This window comes from Oncorhynchus tshawytscha, linkage group LG01, assembly GCF_018296145.1.
Source record: "Oncorhynchus tshawytscha isolate Ot180627B linkage group LG01, Otsh_v2.0, whole genome shotgun sequence".
NCBI lineage: Eukaryota > Metazoa > Chordata > Actinopteri > Salmoniformes > Salmonidae > Oncorhynchus > Oncorhynchus tshawytscha.
Window position 1 is genome coordinate 22,790,950 of NC_056429.1, and position 20,085 is coordinate 22,811,034.

General features: G+C 40.3%; 1 protein-coding gene and 1 long non-coding RNA gene across 3 annotated transcripts in view; both read left to right on the forward strand.

Annotated features, from left to right (window-relative positions):
- Positions 1-20,085, forward strand: part of LOC112246149 — a 58,636-nt gene that overhangs the window by 15,638 nt on the left and 22,913 nt on the right. The window contains exons 2-3 of one of the 2 annotated variants that reach the window (XR_002952876.2): positions 11,698-11,947; positions 19,695-19,800. This is a non-coding gene — a long non-coding RNA (uncharacterized LOC112246149). Of the gene's footprint in view, positions 1-11,591; positions 11,948-19,694; positions 19,801-20,085 lie in introns of those variants that run through there. The other variant, XR_002952872.2, reaches the window with a different exon arrangement.
- On the forward strand, positions 15,439-17,458 carry LOC112246061 (transcription factor Sox-2). Its single transcript, XM_024414355.1, has one exon. The coding sequence runs from the start codon at positions 15,754-15,756 to the stop codon at positions 16,699-16,701; it is 948 nt and encodes a 315-aa protein (XP_024270123.1). The 5' UTR covers positions 15,439-15,753; the 3' UTR covers positions 16,702-17,458.

A 20,085-nucleotide genomic window follows, 5' to 3' on the forward strand; every position in this document is an offset into this window, starting at 1 on the left:
AGCTAAATAGTTTTCAGATAAAAAAAATGTGTAGCTGTCTGTTTACCACCACACATGGATTCTGGCACTAAGACTGCATTCAACAAGCTTTATAGGGCCATAAGCAAACAAGAAAATACAAATCCAGAAGCGGCCCTCCGATTGGCCGGTGATTTTATTGCAGAAGAATGGAACTCTGTTTTACTAAAAAAAATTACCAGCATGTCCCCTGTGCAACGAGAGGCAACAAGACTCAATGACCTTTACTCCACACACAGAAATGCAAATAAAGCTCTCCCTCACACTCCATTTGGCAAATCTGACAATAACGCTATCATCCTGATTCCTGCTTACAAGCAAAAACTCAAACAGGAAGTACTAGTGACAATACGGAAGTGTCCAATGAAGTGGATGCTAAGCTACAGGACTGGTTTTCTAGCACAGACTGGAAAGTGTTCCAAGGATTCATCCGATAACACCGAGGAGTTTAACACAGTCACCAGCTTCCTTAACCTGTTGCGACGAGCAATCCCGTATCCGGGATCCTATTTATAGCCTCAAGCTCATTACCATAACGCAATGTTAACTATTCATGAAAATCGCAAATGAAATGAAATAAATATATTTGCTCTCAAGCTTAGCCTTTTGTTAACAACACTGTCATCTCAGATTTTCAAAATATGCTTTTGAACCATAGCTAAACAAGCATTTGTGTAAGAGTATTGATAGCCTAGCATAGCATTAAGCCTAGCATTCAGCGAGCAACATTCACAAAAACAAGAAAAGCATTCAAATAAAATAATTTACCTTTGAAGAACTTCAGATGTTTTCAATGAGGAGACTCTCAGTTAGATAGCAAATGTTCAGTTTTTCCAAAAAGATTATTTGTGTAGGACAAATCGCTCCGTTTTGTTCATCACGTTTGGCTACGAAAAAAACCTGTATCCAGGAGCCGCAAGCTCATTAGCATAACGCAACGTTAACTATTCATGAAAATCGCAAATGAAATTAAATAAATATATTAGCTCTCAAGCTTAGCCTTCTGTTAACAACACTGTCATCTCAGATTTTCAAAATATGCTTTCGAACCATAGCTATACAAGATTTGTGTAAGAGTATTGATAGCCTAGCATAGCATTTAACCTTAGCATTCAGCATGCAACATTTTCACAAAAACAAGAAAAGCATTAAAATAAAATCATTTACCTTTGCAGAACTTCAGATGTTTTCAATGAGGAGACTCTCAGTTAGATAGCAAATGTTCAGTTTTTCCAAAAAGATTATTTGTGTAGGACAAATCGCTCCGTTTTGTTCATCACGTTTGGGTAAGAAAAAAAAAGAAAATTAAGTCATTACAACGTGAACTTTTTTCCAAATTAATTCCATAATATCGACAGAAACATGGCAAACATTGTTTAGAATCAATCCTCAAGGCGTTTTTCACATATCTATCGACGATAAATCATTCGTGGCAGTTTGGTTTCTCTTCTGAAGAAAATGGAACGCACATGGACCTGGAGATTACGCAATAATTTCGACAGAGGACACCGGGCGGACACCTGGTAAATGTAGTCTCTTATGGTCAATCTTCCAATGATATGCCTACAAATACATCACAATGCTGCAGACACCTTGGGGAAACGACAGAAAGTGCAGGCTCATTCCTGGCGCATTCACAGCCATATAAGGAGACATTGGAACACAGGGCATTCAAAATCTGGACCATTCCCTGTATGAAATTTCATCTTGGTTTCGCCTGTAGCATTAGTTCTGGGGTACTCACAGATAATATCTTTGCAGTTTTGGAAACGTCAGAGTTTTTTCTTTCCAAAGCTGTCAATTACATGCATAGTCGAACATCTTTTCGTGACAAAATATCTTGTTTAAAACGGGAACGTTTTCATCCAAAAATTAAAAGAGCGCCCCCTATCTCGAAGAAGTTAATAAGTGCATCGGTAGAGGTATATCAAGCCTTTTTTTTTTAAATATATACTCAAAGCTCCATTAATAGCTTTTTAACTACTCCTATAGAAATGGTCGTCTGTCAGGGACTCAGCAGGAAGGTCTGATTTCACTATTATTAAAACAATACCCAGATGACAAATATAAAAGGTCCAGTCCATTAAAAAAACTGGAGGCATCTTACACTTCAATGTTCAGATGCAAAAATACTAGTGAAATACAGAGCACTCAGAATAAAAAATGTTTTACCAGTTATTGTTCATTCAGATCAGACAGTTTTTTTTTACATGGACGATACGTTGGAGCACAACAACTACTAGAAATAATAGAACAACATGAAACACCTAAGAAGCCAGGCCTGGTATTCATAGCGGATTTGGAAAGGGCTGTCGATAAAGTAAGACTGGATTTTAAATATAAATGCCTAGTTTTTTTACCAATTTCGGTGAGTCTCTTATTCAATGGTTAAAATGAATGTACAACAATCCCAGGTGTAAAATAGTAAAAGTGGCTACTTCTCCAAAAGTTTTGAACTGTCGAGGAGTTAAACAAGAGTGTCCACTGTCACCATATCTATTCGTTATGGCCATTGAAATGCTAGCTGTTAAAAATCAGATCAAATAACATTAGATGATTGAAATCGAAGGCTTAAAAACAAAAGGTGTCCATGTATGCTGATGACTCATGTTATGTTTTATAATAAATCTGCAAGCTGGATCCCTGCAGCATCTCATTGAAGATAGGTTTTAGTCCAGAGAGGCTAGAAAAGTTAACCATGATAGGCATCCCATGTTACGTATTGGATCTTGAAAAAACACAGCTTTTACATAACCCTGCAGTTTACCTATAACATGGGCTGACGGTGAAGTAGACATACATGGTATTCATATCACAAAAGATATAAATGAGCTCTCCACAATGAATTTCAATTGAAAATGAGTAAAAACAGACAAGATCCTGCAAACATGGAGGTAAATACCAGTCTATTTATGGAAAAATGACACTGATTAACTTCTTAGTCATATCTCAGTAGACTCACTTCAAATCAAATTGTATTTGTCACATGCTTTGAATACAACAGGTATACTATGGTGCTTACTTATGGTGCTACCTACTGATGATTTGTTTTTCAAATCATATGAGCAAAAAATATTACGCTTTATCTGGGATGCTAAACCATACAAGATAAAGTGTGCCTATCTATATAATGAATATGAACTGGGTGGGCTGAGATTACTAAATATAAAAGCACTAAACCTCTCTCAACAGTTTTACTTGAATCCAAAATGGTTCTCAAGTATATTGTTAAGAAAAGCTCATCCCTTGTTTAAAAATGGCCTTTATGCCTTTGTGCAGATTGCCATGTCTCATTTTCAATGAATTGAACATGAAACCTTGTTCAAAGTACAGTACCAGTCAAAGGTTTGGACACACCTACTCATTCCAGGGTTTATCTTTATTTTACTATTTTCTACTTTTTAAAATAATAGTGAAGACATCAAAACTATGAAATAACACATACGGATGTGTAGTAACCAAAAATAAGTGTTAAACAAATCAAAATATATTTTAGATTCTTCAAAGAAGCCACCATTTGTCTTGATGGCAGCTTTGCATACTCTTGGCATTATCTTAACCAGCTTTCTTCTTAATGCATTTGAGCCAATCAGTTGTTTTGTGACAAGGTAGGGTTGGTATACAGAAGAGCCCTATTTGGTAAAAGACCAAGTCCATGTTATGGCAAGAACAGCTCAAATAAACAAAGAGAAATGACATTCCATCAATACTTTAAGACATGAAGGTCAGTCAATGCGGAACATTTCTAGAACTTTGAACGTTTCTACAAGTGCAGTCGCAAAAACCATCAAGCGCTACGATGAAACTGGCTCCCATGAGGACCGCCACAGGAAAGGAAGACCCAGAGTTACATCTGCTGCAGAGGATAAGTTACCAAGCTCAGAAATTACAGTCCAAATAAATGCTTCAAAGAGTTCAAGTAACAGACACATCTCAACATCAACTGTTCAGAGGAGACTGCGTGAGTCAGGCCTTCATGGGTCAAATTGCTCCAAAGAAACCACTACTAAAGGACACCAATAAGAAGAAGAGACTTGTTTGGGCCAAGGAACACGAGCAATGGACATTAGACCGGGGGAAATCTGTCCTTTTGTCTGATGAGTCCAAATTTGAGATGTTGGTTCCAAACACTGTCTTTGTGAGATGCAAAGTAGATGAACGGATGATCTGCGCATGTGTGGTTCCCACCGTGAAGCATGGAGGAGGAGGTGTGATGGTGTGGGGGTTCTTTACTGGTGACACTAACTGTGATTTATTTAGAATTCAAGGCACACTTAACCAGCATGGCTAACACATCATTCTGCAGCAACACAATATCCCATCTGGTTTGCGCTTAGTGGGCCTATCATTTGTTTTTCAACAGGACAATGACCCAACACACCTCCAGGCTGTGTAAGGGTTATTTGATCAAGAAGGAGAGTGATGGAATGCTGCATCAGATTACCTGGCCTCCACAATCACCTGACCTCAACCCATTTGAGATGATTTGGGATGAGTTGGACTGCAGAGTGAAGAAAAAGCAGCCAACAAGTGCTCTGCATATGTGGGAACGCCTTCAAAACGGTTGGAAAAGCATTCCAGGTGGAACTGGTTGAGAGAATGCCAAGTGTGTTCAACACTGTCATCAAGGCAAAGGGTGGCTACTTTTAAGAATCTAAAATCTACTGTATATCAAGACATTGTGCTTTTCAGCTAACCACCACACTATGGTGTTTGGCCTGATCATCGGCGACAATGAGACAGCCTATATGGAGGAGGTCAGTGACCTGGCAGTGCGGTACTAGGACAACAACCTCTCCCTCAATGTCAGCAAGAAAAAGGAGCTGATCTTGGACTACAGGAAACCCATATATAAAGCCAAGTTAACATTACTCATTGTGTATTTATTCCTTGTCTTATTATTTTTCTATAATTTTTCTCTTTATGCTTTGTTGGGAAGCATTTCACTGTTAGTCTACCCCTGTTATTTACAAAGCATTTGACAAATAAAATATAATTCAACCACCCAGACACAACAAAAATATAGTCGTCCTTCTGAAGTGAGCTGCCGGACAGGAAGGGAACTGCTCAGGGATGTCACCATGAGCTGAAACTCCATGGCAAGACTTAAAAGTGCTGACTAGCCATGACCCCCAACACCTTGACAGAACTTAAAGTTTGAAAAGCATAAATGGGCAAATATTGCACCATCCAGGTGTGCAATGTTCTTAGCGACTAACCCGAGAAGCCTCACAGCTGTATTCGCAGCCAAAGGAGTTTCTAACGACATGTACTCACTCACTGAAAACATATGTAATCCAGGTATATTACTGTTGAATGTTGCTATTTTTTTAGAGTATTATTGGAATTTGTTTTCCGCTGACATTAATGTTTTGTGTTGATAGTTGACAAAAAAATCTAATTAAATCCATTTTCATCCCACTTTGTAACACAACAAAATGTGTCAATACTTGTCATAATAAACAAACTAATCATTCAAAATAAGCCCATTAATTCTGCCTTCTATTGGTTCATCTGAAGTACCTTTCCATTCCCTTCTATAGTGAGATAAAAATGTGTTGATGATTCAATTAAAATATTCAATTTCCTACACATCTTGATTTTCTTCCGCCTGTCCCAATAATGTTTTTTTTTTTGCTGCTGAAAATATGTGTGATATCTGGGGGAAAAACGAATAGCTTGTTTAAAGATGTGGGATTGTACAGTAGCTTCCACCAGTCCAGTGTCTACTCTCTTCTACTGTACTTTGCTTGGTATCTCTTTCTGTGTGACGATGTGGCCAGCATCTAAAAGGTATCATTCTATGCTGCCTTGGGTGTCTTGGTTTGTCACTAAATTACTCGCCACACATAATTATAGAGGATGAGGTGAACGCCTCATTTCTCTTTGTTATATGCTAAGCAGTCAGCAATCTCAAACAAAAGGGCCCTGGCTCTGGAAACTATAGGATTTGCTGCTGGGATTATAGTCTCATGGATAATGATGTGTGGTCAGCAGAAGCAAAGCTTTATTTTAATTCACATTGGCCAGTAAACAAACCCATTGGTATGTCTGATGGTAAGAGTAACTGTCTAGTAAGCGCTGTGGTAGAGTATCGCCACTTAGCTGGATCTATTATGTATGTTTTTGTCACACCCTGACCATAGTTTACTTTGTATATTTCTATGTTTTGGTTGGTCAGGGTGTGAGCTGAGTGGGCATTCTATGTTTCATGTCTAGTTTGTCTATTTCTATGTCTGGCCTGATATGGTTCTCAATCAGAGGCAGGTGTTAGTCATTGTCTCTGATTGGGAACCATATTTAGGTAGCCTGGGTTTCACTGTGTGTTTGTGGGTGATTGTTCCTGTCTCTGTGTTTTCACCAGATAGGGCTGTTTCGGTTTTCGTTATGTTTGTTGTTTTTTTTGTAGTTTTTTGTATTGATTCGTGTTTTACGTTTGTTGATTAAACATGGATCGCAATCTACACGCTGCATTTTGGTCCGACTCTCCTTCACCAAAAGAGAACCGTTACAGAATCACCCACCGCAACAGGACCAAGTGGCGTGGTAACAGGCAACAGCAGCAGCACGTGCAGCGTGACAAGAATTTCTGGACTTGGGAGGAAATCCTCGACGGGAGAGGACCCTGGGCTAAACCAGGGGAGTGTAGCCGCCCCAAGGTGCAGCGAGAGAAGGACTGGACATGGGAGGACGAACTGGATGGTGAAGGACCCTGGGCTCAGCCTGGAGAATATCGCCGCCCCAAAGAAGAACTGGAGGCGTCGAAAGCGGAGAGGCGCTGGTATGAGGAGGCAGCACGGCGACGCGGATGGAAGCCTGAGAGTCAGCCCCAAAAATTTCTTGGGGGGGGGCTCACAGGGAGTATGGCTACGCCAGGTAGGAGACCTGTGCAAACTCCCTGTGCTTACCGGGGGCTAGAGAGACCGGGCAGGCACCGTGTTATGCAGTGGTGCGCACAGTGTCCCCAGTGCGGGTGCATAGCCCGGTGCGGTATATTCCAGCTCCGCGTATCGGCCGGGCTAGATTGAGCGTCGAGCCAAATGCCATGAAGCCGGCTCTACGCATCTGGTCCCCAGTGCGTCTCCTTGGGCAGGCTTACATGGCACCAGCCTTGCGCTCGGTGTCTCCGGTTCGCCTGCATAGCCCAGTGCGGGCTATTCCACCTCGCCGCACTGGCAGGGCGACCGAGAGCATTCAACCAGGTAAGGTTGGGCAGGCTCGGTGCTCAAGAGCTCCAGTGCGCCTGCACGGTCCGGTCTATCCAGTACCACCTCCACACCCCAGCCCTCCGGTAGCAGCTCCCCGCACCAGGCTTCCTGTGCGTGTTCTCGGTCCAGTACCACCAGTGCCAGCACCACGCATCAGGCCTACAGTGCGCCTCGCCTCTCCAGCGCTGCTAGAGCCTTCCTCCTCTCCTGCGCTGCCGGAGTCTCCCGCCTGTTTAGCGCTGCCAGAGCCTTCCACCTCTACAGCGTTGCCGGAGTCTCCTGCCTGTTTAGCGCAGCCAGAGCTGCCAGCCTGCATGGAGCAGCCAGAGCTGTCAGTCTGCATGGAGCTGCCAGTCTGCATGGAGCAGCCAAAGCTTTCAGTCTTCATGGAACAGCCAGAGCTGTCAGTCTGCATGGAGCAGCCGGAGATGCCAGTCTGCAAGGAGCTGCCAGTCTGCAAGGAGCTGCCAGAGCCGCCAGTCTGCAAGGAGCTGCCAGAGCCGCCAGTCTGCATGGAGCAGCCAGAGCCGCCAGTCAGCATGGAGCAGCCAGAGCCGCCAGTCAGCATGGAGCAGCCAGAGCCGCCAGTCAGCATGGAGCAGTCAGAGCCGTCAGTCTGCCAGGATCCGCCAGTCAGCCAGACTCTTCCAGATCCGCCAGTCAGCCAGACTCTTCCAGATCCGCCAGTCAGCCAGACTCTTCCAGATCCGCCAGACTCTTCCAGATCCGCCAGTCAGCCAGACTCTTCCAGATCCGCCAGTCTGCCAGACCCTTCCAGATCCGCCAGTCAGCCAGACTCTTCCAGATCCGCCAGTCTGCCAGACTCTTCCAGATCCGCCAGTCTGCCAGACTCTTCCAGATCGGTCAGTAAGCCAGACTCTTCCAGATCCGTCAGTCAGCCAGACTCTTCCAGATCTGCCAGTCTGCCAGACTCTTCCAGATCCACCAGTCAGCCAGGATCTGCCAGAGCCTTCCTCCTCTCCTGTGCTGTCGGAGTCTGAAGAGCCCCTCTGTCCCGAGCTGTCCCTTTGTCCCAAGCTGTCCCTCTGTCCCGAGCTGCCCCTCTGTCCCGAGCTGCCCCTCTGTCCCGAACTGCCCCTCTGTCCCGAGCTGCCCCTCTGTCCCGAGCTGCCCCTCTGTCCTGTGTTATTAAGTAGGGTTGCCGTGGCTAGGAGGTCACGGAAGCGGACAAGGTGGAGGAAGACTACGGTGAAGTGGGGGCCACGTCCAGCACTAGAGCCGCCACCGCGGACAGATGCCCACCCAGACCCTCCCCTATAGGTTCAGGTTTTGCGGCCGGAGTCCGCACCTTGGGGGTACTGTCACACCCTGACCATAGTTTACTTTGTATATTTCTATGTTTTGGTTGGTCAGGGTGTGAGCTGAGTGGGCATTCTATGTTTCATGTCTAGTTTGTCTATTTCTATGTCTGGCCTGATATGGTTCTCAATCAGAGGCAGGTGTTAGTCATTGTCTCTGATTGGGAACCATATTTAGGTAGCCTGGGTTTCACTGTGTGTTTGTGGGTGATTGTTCCTGTCTCTGTGTTTTCACCAGATAGGGCTGTTTTGGTTTTCGTTACGTTTCCACGTTTGTTGTTTTTTGTAGTTTTTTGTATTGATTCGTGTTTTACGTTTGTTGATTTAAACAGGGATCGCAATCTACACGCTGCATTTTGGTCCGACTCTCCTTCACCAAAAGAGAACCGTTACAGTTTTACAGTGGAGGTCTTCTGTTATCTGATGGGACCCGCCACCTATTTGCTATTGTTGCTACATGGCTGTTTTCCACGTGGGGCATCTCTCTTACTATTTTTACTGGTAGGCAGGTTCAAGCCAGTTCAACTCTATTGTCTATTGATTTACACTGTCTATGTACTCTGTGTCACATAGCTGTAAGATGGGATATGAAAATGCTAGTAGCACGCATAATTCTGTTGAGATTGTTTGAAATTGCATAGGTATCGCATTGGCTTCCATACCTGGGAAAATACAGATTATCAGATAATATGACTGGACATTGCAAGTCATGACAATTCACACAAGTATCACACATCTTGGCTGAGTTAATAGGATTATGTCAGCATTCATAATGCTTATGACTATTATTACAGTCTGTCACAGCATATTATGACAAGTGTTTTGTCACTCAGTCATTACTGTGCTATGCATTAGAGCACTCCCAGTGAATACTTACCAGGCTGAGTTATATAGGCATATAGTGTATGTCAGTGGTTTATGGCAGAGGGGTGTGTTAGGTGGGTTTACTTTGTGGGTGGGTGGGTGGGTGGATGCCCAGTTATATATGAATGCCCAGTTTTACATCTGAAATGTGTTAGCATTCTGTGATGCTCAAAACACTTCTAAGTGAACTCTCTCAGACATACTGCTATTAGACTCTGCCTGGAAAACAATGAGCTGTTGCATTGAATCCTTTCTCTCTCAATGTAGTTTTAATTCAAATCATCCAAAGACGTCCATTGTACGACTCATTTGACTTATCTTTATTTTATTTCACCTTTATTTAACCAGGTAGGCCAGTGGAGAACAAGTTCTCATTTACAACTGTGACCTGGCCAAGATAAAGCAAAGCAGTGCAACACAAACAGCAACACAGAGTTACACATGGAATAAACAAACACAGTCAGTAACACAATAGAAAAGTCTATATACAGTGTGTGCAAATGAAGTAAGATTAGGGAGGTAAGGCAATAAATAGGCCATAGTGGCGAAATAATAACAAATGTAGCAATTAAACACGAGTGATAGATGTGCAGAAGATGAATGTGCAAGTAGAGATATTGGGGTGCGAAGGAACAAAACAAAACAAAAATTAAAATCTAACTTGGAGATAAAAAGTTAATAATGTGATCTGTGGCAAAACATATTACTAACAGTAAATCTGTTAAAATCCTTGTGACAATAATACTCAAAGCCAAGATAATTTTCCTTGACTCTCAATTGAGAGGAAGGAAAGTGGATTGATAGTGAGTTTTGAGAAAAACATGAAACATTTTCAGATTACTGTTGGCTGCACTGATTTAAAACAAGGTGGAGGCAGCCAAACATTTTGTCACTCAACTCCTCCATAATATTCCTATTACCCGAGAACTGTTTTTGTTGTTGTTATTAGACATCCCCTTCATAATCTGTTCATCTCCCTCCATTTTTTGGGTGCACCTTGCAAGCTAATTAACGGATAGAATTTTGATTTAAGTCATTATTGCTCACACCTTTGCAGCAGCACCTCAGAGATTAACAGTGAACTGTGTTCTATGAGAAGACAAAACCCTTGCTGTCACTGGAGTGGATTACTGTCTGTATAGACCTATAGGAAGGTAGAGGAAGCCAGTAATTCCTATAGAAAAGTAGACAAAGTAGAGCCACTGACTAACAACTTTCCCCGCTGAGACCTTTTGTCTTCAGATTCCCATTTTCTCTTCCAGCTCCCTGACAGGACTGATAAAGACCTTGAGTCAGGCCAAAGCCAAAGCTTAGGTGACATGGAGAGTAAATTCAGCCCTAATGATTGGTGATATGCAATATGTTTTCTTTGGCTAAACGTCTGTGCTTTGTAACTCCTAAATCACTTCATTGATTACACATAGCTTATTTACAAATGGCATCAGCTGCAGATTGAATACGTTACTTTAAATGGCTATTGAGAAACCTAATGGTCCCTGAATGCGATATTCAATCATCTCACTTAACTAAAAAAAGAATAATGCTATGTGAAATCCATGGTAACAATACTATTGAGATTTTAAACCCATGTTATATGAAACTTTTAAGCTTGATTCAAAATCTGTAACCACAGTTCCTATTATCATAGTCTATTGTAGCCTCTCTCTCCAAAAAAAGTGTCTCTCTGGTCTGCTTTCTCTCCAGTTTAAGGATTCAGCTTATGAATGATCATTTTGGGGAATTGTTGATAATAATAAAAATATGTATTACTATGATAATATTATTAATAATAATGTTCATCACCAACCTATAGCGAACATTTTGTTCAACCAATGCCAGCTTCTCTTGACATTGCAGTGAAGCCTACTTTCTGCAAACGAAAAAAATCTTTATCAAATCCCCATTCTATGCCTTTCAATAATAAACCAAGCCCATTACCTCACGGCAGCTTTTGTTTGCCCTATACAAGAGAGAACAAAATTGTTATTCAGGAGAACGCTTTAGATTGGTATTGTGGGTAGAATTCACAAAGAACAGAGTTATTGTATTAAAAAGAACCATCTGTATCAGAAACAATGGCTTCAAATTATCTCTGAATACCCACTGAAAAAAATATAAAGCTTTCCCTTCTCATTATGTGGGGTGGTTGTAGTGGTGGTGGGGGTGGGGGGTGGGGGGGTAGGCAGACTTGGTATAACTGACTTTTGTTGTTCTTGATGCATTCTTCTCTTTTTAAATCGGCCCCTTTTCAGATTGTGTGTAGCCATAAACGGCTTTTCTTGTTACAGGGGTAGCGAGCAAAACACCAGCGTTCAGCGACCAGCTTGAGCGGTGGTACGCTGAAGTAAGAGCACTGGCTTTTGGAAAAATCTGCGGACTACCGGGCGAGCAAAGAGAGAGAGACAGCCTACCGCTGTGTCGGTCGAGCAGAGAGCGGGATCTCCGGCGGCTGAAGTGTGGTTCTTGAATCGGCCAGATACTGTTCCATCCTCTTTTCTGCCAATCAAGCAAAGATGAGGACAACACCCAAACTGGCACGTAAGTAGCATTACAGTCAAGAGTGGTTCGGGGACAGTGAAAAGCAGGCTGCGCCTATATGCAGTGCACTGCAGTGTGATAGAGTATCGCGTTATGAGCTTCAGTGGTTCGTAGGTTATTTTCCCATTGGGTACTCGGACATCATTTAAAACTTGCTCAACACTCGCAAACATTAGATTTCAAGTAGATTTATATTATAAATATCCATCATGTACGTGTTTAGTGGTTTGTTTTGTTTTTGTAATGGCTTTGTTTGTTTTGTTTGACTACTGTTTGAGATTTGTCCCATTATGTATTTTTTTTTTAAACATTTTGTTACACAATTCTCCTAATGTTCAGCCTAATTCAGCCTAATGTTTGACCTTTAAAAACTGTTCTTAATAATTTTTCAAGATGTATTGATTTGGCCTTGATCTAGGCTACTTGAGAGTAGGCTGTCAATCATAAATATTGAAACATCACACTTGTCAAATGATTGTTCCAAAGTAAATGTTTAATATGTATTAATCCATTTCTGAGTTTATACTGATTTATAGTTTGAAGTTAAAGAGCAATATAGTAAATTAGAGAACAGAAATGTTTGTGGGTAGAGTTAAGTTAGTATAACTATATTACGTTTAAAATTGCACTCTTTAACCATCCACTCTCCCTTTTCCTTGGGTATTTCATAGGCTACATGTATTGAGTGCTTATAAATTAATATTTTCTTTGGTGCAGGCCTACTGCTCTCCAATCACTAGCACGACACCTAGTGGACAATAATATAACATTTAGAGATTCATCATGGTTATTTTCTGTCATTTTTCTTACCATGAAGTCTCTCTCTATCTCTGTCTCTCTGAGAAAAGGAAGGATCTGTTTAAAAAGTACATCCATTAATTAAATAAACATATTACATCCAATTAGTAATATCAGTGCTGGTTATGTTGGATTATATTCAGTAAATATGGATATTTTAGGACTTTAGTGTGATTAAAGATATAATGAGTTAGGCTATAGGCAATAGGGTTATTATGGGATATATATTGAGGCAGGCCTAAGGGTTATTATGGGAGGTATATTGAGTTAGGCTATAGGCCTAAGGGTTATTATTGCAGACATGGTTTTATATCGGGTCAGATGTACATTTTGAAAGGGAGAAAAAGATGATTACATTTTCCAGAAGGGTGGGCTATAGGCTTTTAAAAACAATATTTAACAGATTCCCTCTAGGATATTTTCACACTCATTATGTTTAGAGTTGATAGGAATGGGCCTGCATTTAATGAGAAACAATGTGTTTTTATTAAAAAGTTAATTTGCTATGAATTACAGTGTTTTTCTTTCTAGTTTGTACATGAATAAAATAGCCTATAAATGTGTTATTATTGATTTTGCTCAGTCGATTTTGCTCAATTTTGCTCATATTTTTAAAATATGTTTGTTTTATGGTGCAAATAGTACTAGTTGGTTTGGTCTATCGAGTGGTCAAACGGTGTTTCCCGCAAATCGGTTAGTTGTCAAATAGTTTGCTAATTGCAAATGCAGGGAAATTCCTGTTAAGGATTCTTAAAGATGTTGCAGACTCCCCGCTGTTGCTTTTCCCATGATCGTAAACAGATTACAAATAGCGGGGAAAACACTCAAACGCAAAAAGAGAAGCGGCTATTTCTGACTGTTGTATCTCCACATCTCACCCAATTACTCAAAAGTGAAACCTTTTGAATATGGTGGTAATAAACTCTTTACCAGTTTGTATATCATTCAAATAGGTATTGATGTTTTGTTTAATAACATGTACAAAATAGGCATAGGCTATAATTATTATATTAATAGTACAGGCTAGACGTTGTAGATTTAAAACTTTATCTCGCTCAAACCTGTGTCCAAAAAAATACAATATATTCAGTGTCAAGTTTCTCAATAGATGTATGTAGGCTATAGGCCTATTTGATGCTTTTCCAACATTTCACTGATCATTGCCAACTGTTTTACCATAAGCGTGAATGTTTTGAAAATAAATTAGCCTTCTAAACCTGTAGTTGGTATACATGTTATATTATTAGGCTACAGTGCACAACAGAACAAACTAACATAAGCAATAATAGTGTTCCATGACACCTTTTAGGTTTATACGTTCATAAAGGTTATTTGCTATTGTCCCTTTCGCCAGCAGACGGCGCTAGTGGCATGTTTACAACGGGCTTCGTGTGGCTGATACAACCTTTTGGAACAATTATTATTATTTATTTTTTAACCTTTATTTAACTAGGCAAGTCAGTTGGAACTATCCTATATGTGAATTCATATGCATAAACACGTGCTTTTACTGAACACATATTAGGCGTGTTAGTGTATTTTCGCTGTTCATGCTCCATCAGCTTTTGTAGCTCACAGTAATGTAAATTATCCATCAGATATGCCTATAAAACATTGTCCAAGCCTATTTTCCAATGCCAATTGTTGATGTTATAAATGGAAAATCTATGGATAAAAGTGCCTGTTATATTGGCCTATCGTTGAAGTGGTGACCCCTCTTGGTCATATTGTTTGTGAAAACTTTTTTTATTATATAATTTTTTGTCTTGTGACGAAGTAAATTTCAACAAAAAAGATCTTAACGGAATGTAGTCATGCTTTTGTTCGGGCTGATGTACAGACAACACCCGAAACAAAACTAATTATTTGTGATGGGCATGTCTCTGTTTTCTGTTGGCATTCAACTTCAGTTGAATTGAAGCTCATCCATTTAAACAATGGGGAAACAGCTAAGATTACCTATCCGCTTTTCAGTGCAAAAACCGTGCTGAACTTGCTGATCGATTCCTTAACTCAAAACACTTATATTAATGTAATGGATTGCTACACATCGCCTAATTACTTAAAACGAATAACGTCACCCGTATTGCTAATAGCAGACTACAACTAGACTACTACTTTCACAACTATTTCTTCAACTGTCACTATAGGCCTACTGATAAAGAAGTGATTATTATAAGCAAAGGTTAAGTAGGCTAGGATATTTGTATGTGTACGTTTTGATTTATGCTCCATTTGCTTTTGCCCCTGTTTTGTCGTTGAACATTTAAAAAAAACACTATATAGCCGAAATAGCTATCTTGATCTAAAGACGCATTGAACATTTGATTCAGTGAAGATGAAATATCGAATGAAGTTTGAAATGTTATGTATTATGCTTCCAAATAACGTTTGAACCCGTTTAAAAATGGTAGCCTATATAAAAGTTTAAAAAGCTGAATTGGTCCGATAGGCTGTTTACTTAACAGCATAAATGTATCCTACTGTATACGTTCTGGAGCTTGTGTTCCTTCGAATTTCAGTAGGAAGCACTTAAAGTTTGCCTTCCTAGTGTAATGTTCCCACTTTAAGCACTTGGAATAATACATATATAGTTTCTATTGGTTGATAACCGCAGCTTCTGCCTCAGTGCTCCACCACTGACCGCGAGTAACCCCGCCCCTTTATGATAAATAAAAGACACAATCCTGGCCGAGGGAACAGTCGCTCTGTGATTGGTCAGGTAAAAAGGCATTTATTCCCTGACAGCACTCATCCCATGAATGGTTGTCTATTAACTTGTTCAAAAAGTATCCGGAGTTGTCAAGGCTCTGGCGAAGAGGGAAAAGTAGTTTGTTGTTTCTTTGAGACCAAGAGAGAAGTTTTTGGACACAACAGGACCTACTGGCTGAAGGCAAAAAGACGTTTACTATTTCTGCAAAGTTACTGAAAACGACAAGGTAACTCCAGCTACCTTTGTGTTGGACTTTTTTCATTGGTCGGGCAAGTTTAATAAAAATCTGTTTATAATGTATAACATGATGGAAACTGAACTGAAACCAACCGCACCCCAGACAAATTCTGGGGTTACGGGGAATTCAAATGCATCTGGAAACAACCAGAAAAACAGTCCGGACCGAGTCAAGAGACCCATGAATGCCTTCATGGTTTGGTCGAGGGGACAACGAAGAAAGATGGCACAGGAAAACCCCAAAATGCACAATTCGGAAATAAGCAAAAGACTTGGGGCCGAGTGGAAGCTTCTATCCGAGAGCGAAAAGCGACCTTTCATTGACGAAGCGAAGCGTCTCCGGGCTCTCCACATGAAGGAACATCCGGATTACAAATACAGACCCCGGAGGAAAACCAAGACCCTGATGAAGAAGGACAAGTATACTCTGCCAGGTGGACTTCTTGCGCCAGGCGGCAATGCCATGGGCGCTGGAGTGGGTGTAGGGGGAGGCTTGGGCGGTGGGGTTAATCAAAGGATGGACAGTTACGCACATATGAACGGCTGGACCAATGGAGGTTATGGGATGATGCAGGAGCAGCTTGGCTACGGGCAGCACCCTGGTTTAAACGCTCACAACACCGCGCAGATGCAGCAAATGCACCGCTATGACATGAGCGCACTTCAGTACAACTCCATGACAAACTCCCAGACCTACATGAACGGATCACCCACGTATAGCATGTCATACTCACAGCAGAGCACTCCTGGAATGACTCTGGGCTCCATGGGTTCGGTGGTCAAGTCAGAGTCCAGTTGCAGTCCCCCCATAGTCACGTCTTCGTCTCACTCAAGGGGTGCTCCGTGTCAGACTGGAGACCTACGGGACATGATCAGTATGTACTTACCCGGTGCTGAGGTGCCGGAGCAAACTGCCCAAAGCAGACTCCATATGTCCCAACATTACCAGAGCGCACCTGTACCAGGCACGACGATTAATGGCACACTCCCATTATCACATATGTAAATAAACTTTAATAACAGAAACTGGACTACTATGGACTATTTTTGTACAGACATTTTTGGGTGGTAAAAGTTGTACAGAACTCTAGGAGAGAACAACTTTTTCTAGAAAGTTTTTCAATGGTGTATGAATTTGGAAAGTAGAAAGTGGGAGAGTCTCAATCAGATGTTTTATTATTGCAATCACCTTTTGTACAGTATTTATATATAAAAAACATAACAATCAGATGTAATTTTTGTAAACTACAAGAGGTTACATTTTTATAAACCGAAATTCTGCAGAAAAGAAAATGGCAGAATTGAAATTGAGTTCAAGATACTCCTAAAACTGCAAACATTGGAATAGCGGAAGTAGGCCTATAAGCAAAGCAGGTAAATGTTTCTCCTCAAGGTTCATTAGTACTAAACCATTTTAATTTCTTTAAAAAAATAAGAATAAGCAGAAACCTTTCCTTACAGGTTAAGCATAATTGTTAATTTATATTTTGTCTCCCACTTTTCATCTGTTAGAGGTATGAAGTTTGTGTTCCTTATTTTCTAATGATTTGTACAATTGATGTATATTTACTGTGATATTTTAAGTTTTTATTTCACATTTCATTCCCGTAGTTGTATTTTAAAATGTGGTCTGTACGCAGCAGCCAACACTCCGTGTATATATATTCGAACTAATTTCATCATTATAACAGTTACAATTTCAGCGAAGTTTTTTCAATATGCAGTTTGAAATGAATAAATTTTTGAAATTTGGATACTTGAAATTGTATGAGTTTTGATTTTATTTATCATTTGATTCATTAGATAAGATTGTCATCCTCGCTCAATTTGTTGTGGATTGTCCATGTTTTGTATTGCATGTATGTTATTCATGTTGCATCAGTATTTATTCATCACATCAATATGTCAGAACTTGATAGACCTTAATATTCTGTCATATTTTTTTTTTTTACAATCCAAGGACACATAGGAATATAGCCTAATTAAGTTATTATAACAAGTCTTAAATCATATCTCATCAGAAATATCAACAAAAACTAAATCAAACCACATCATTTTGTGCGTACATGTGTGTATGCATCTGTGTCTAAGAACACGCGTGCATGCCTGTTTCTTTGTCATGTTAAGTCTTCAGATGATTTAGACTCAGTTTAACGACGTTTTTCATTTTTTTGTGAAATGAGCTATGCCCCTAAGGATTAAGAAGGACAACCGCGTGCGAAAGTTTGTTGCCTCAAACCCTATGCTTTGCGTGTAAGATTATTCGCTCAAAATGTTGAAGATTCTCTCCAGGTAGTCGTTCATTTTATATTTTTCTTTAATCAATACACACATCATTTGATGTATTTTATCATTCTAATTGAGAACCGGTTTGGTGCATATCATTTCATAGGACTACTGATTTGAATGAATTAAGTTTAGCTCTCATGTATCAGAAAACAAGTGTGACAACATAGACGCAGAGACAGTCCATGTGAGCTGGCTTATGAAGGCATGTTTCTAGTTTGGATAATATGTAGGCATGTTTGTGGTATGGATAATAAACATTAATAACATTGAGGCTCTAGATATATGAATAAAGATAGACCCTACTGAGCAACAACGAAAAAAATAGATTTAATAAATATGCCTGTTATAAGCCTACTTGTCTTGAAAGCATGCATGCACCACATCATTTTTCATTGTTCTGTTTAATGTCGCTCCATATTAGGCCTAATTGTATTATTTCTTTAATATAAATTGTTCTACTGGCTAACACTTAATGTAGCCTGTTTAAGGATTAAATCAAATGGAAAGTATTTCTGCAAAGAATCAAAAGACCCAAACAGCGCAAATAATTTTCACTCAGAGGCCTATAAAGCCTAAATATCTCCATATTCGAATGGGCATTGAATTCACTGTTTATTCAAATAATGATTTCTCTTAACCATGGTTCACACAGTTCATGTCGATGGGCATAACTTTAAAACATCTTGCCTGAAGTGTTCAAACTGTCGTCTGTCATTTCTCTAAATTAAACCTGGATGAGATTATGATCTATCCATTGAATATAACGTTTTAAATCTGTGGGTGTTTAAAACATTTTTTTTTTAACTACAGAGGTAGATTAGAACTGTTGCTTGCCAAGGCTGGGAAGCCTCTATGAGACTAGGTCCCGGGGGAGAGGAGCTCACATTAACCGCTAAATTAATATTTGACGAGGGCTCTTTCCAAAGTATTATTCCGAAAATCGTGTCCCTATACCGGACTTTCAAGGGGTCAGGCAGCAGTGGTTAAATTAATTATTTATACAAGCAGTACCTATAATTGGTTGTAATAGCTGAACATGTTTGATAAACTAGGATGTTTAAAGGTCGAGAGTGTTAGGCTTTTAATTTAAATTTAATGGCAGCACGAAAGGCCTATGTGATCAAATGCTAGCCTATATATATATTGAGTATGAGCATTTAGCTTTAGTTACATTCATGTTTTTGGAGATTAGGAGAAACGACAGATATGCATTTTTACCTTTAACGTATATTGCAAATACGTAAGTGGAAAACATTCATGAAAATATAAATGGAGCGGACGACTAGGCTATATTCGCAATAGTTGTGATAAGGTAAAGGAAATTTACTATTAACCTAATATTAGGCTCCTGAACCTCTTGAATTTAAGACTTTTGTGTTGGACTTTCATTGAGAGACTCCCGTTTTCTACACATTGAATAAGGGATATCAGGCTTGGACTATTCCCTGGAGGAGCAGTGATCAGTCAAGGAATCCCCTTGTTGGGCCACCACATAGGAGAGAAGGATAAAAGATGAGTGTTTAAATGTATTTTCAATTGCGTGATTTAATCTCAAAGCGCTCAATGGAGCGCCAGATTCAAACGCCGTTGTGTTGTGTTCAACCCTCTAATGTTTTGAATGCTTGGATATTGTCCCTTTTGTTATAAATGGAACTACCGAGTACACACGTAAAACATTGACAACTAAATGTGTCGTTTTGTGTGATTTAGGATAACAGCGCCATATAAGAAGAGGACCCAATTGTTCCAAAGGGCCCTGATTTTGCTCCGCCGCGGTCCGCGCGGAGGCTGCCGCAGCTGTGGACAGCAACAGGTGGTAAGCACTCTATGTTTTGCTCATAGTAAAACCCCTCAGATAATATCTTTTGATATCTTTTGATATCTTTGTGAAATGACATGCTCTCCCTGGAACGTAATAATCACAACATATGAGGGCCCAACGTCCCATAATGTTAACGGTGTTTGCTAAATCGGGATCCTTGGGACGTCCCAACTCTGACCTTAACCATTTTAACGTCGATCGGGTAAGGTAAGGGTTAAGGTTAGGGTTAAGGTAGGGGTTAGTCTTAGGGTTTAGTGTATGGATCTCCGATAGCACTAA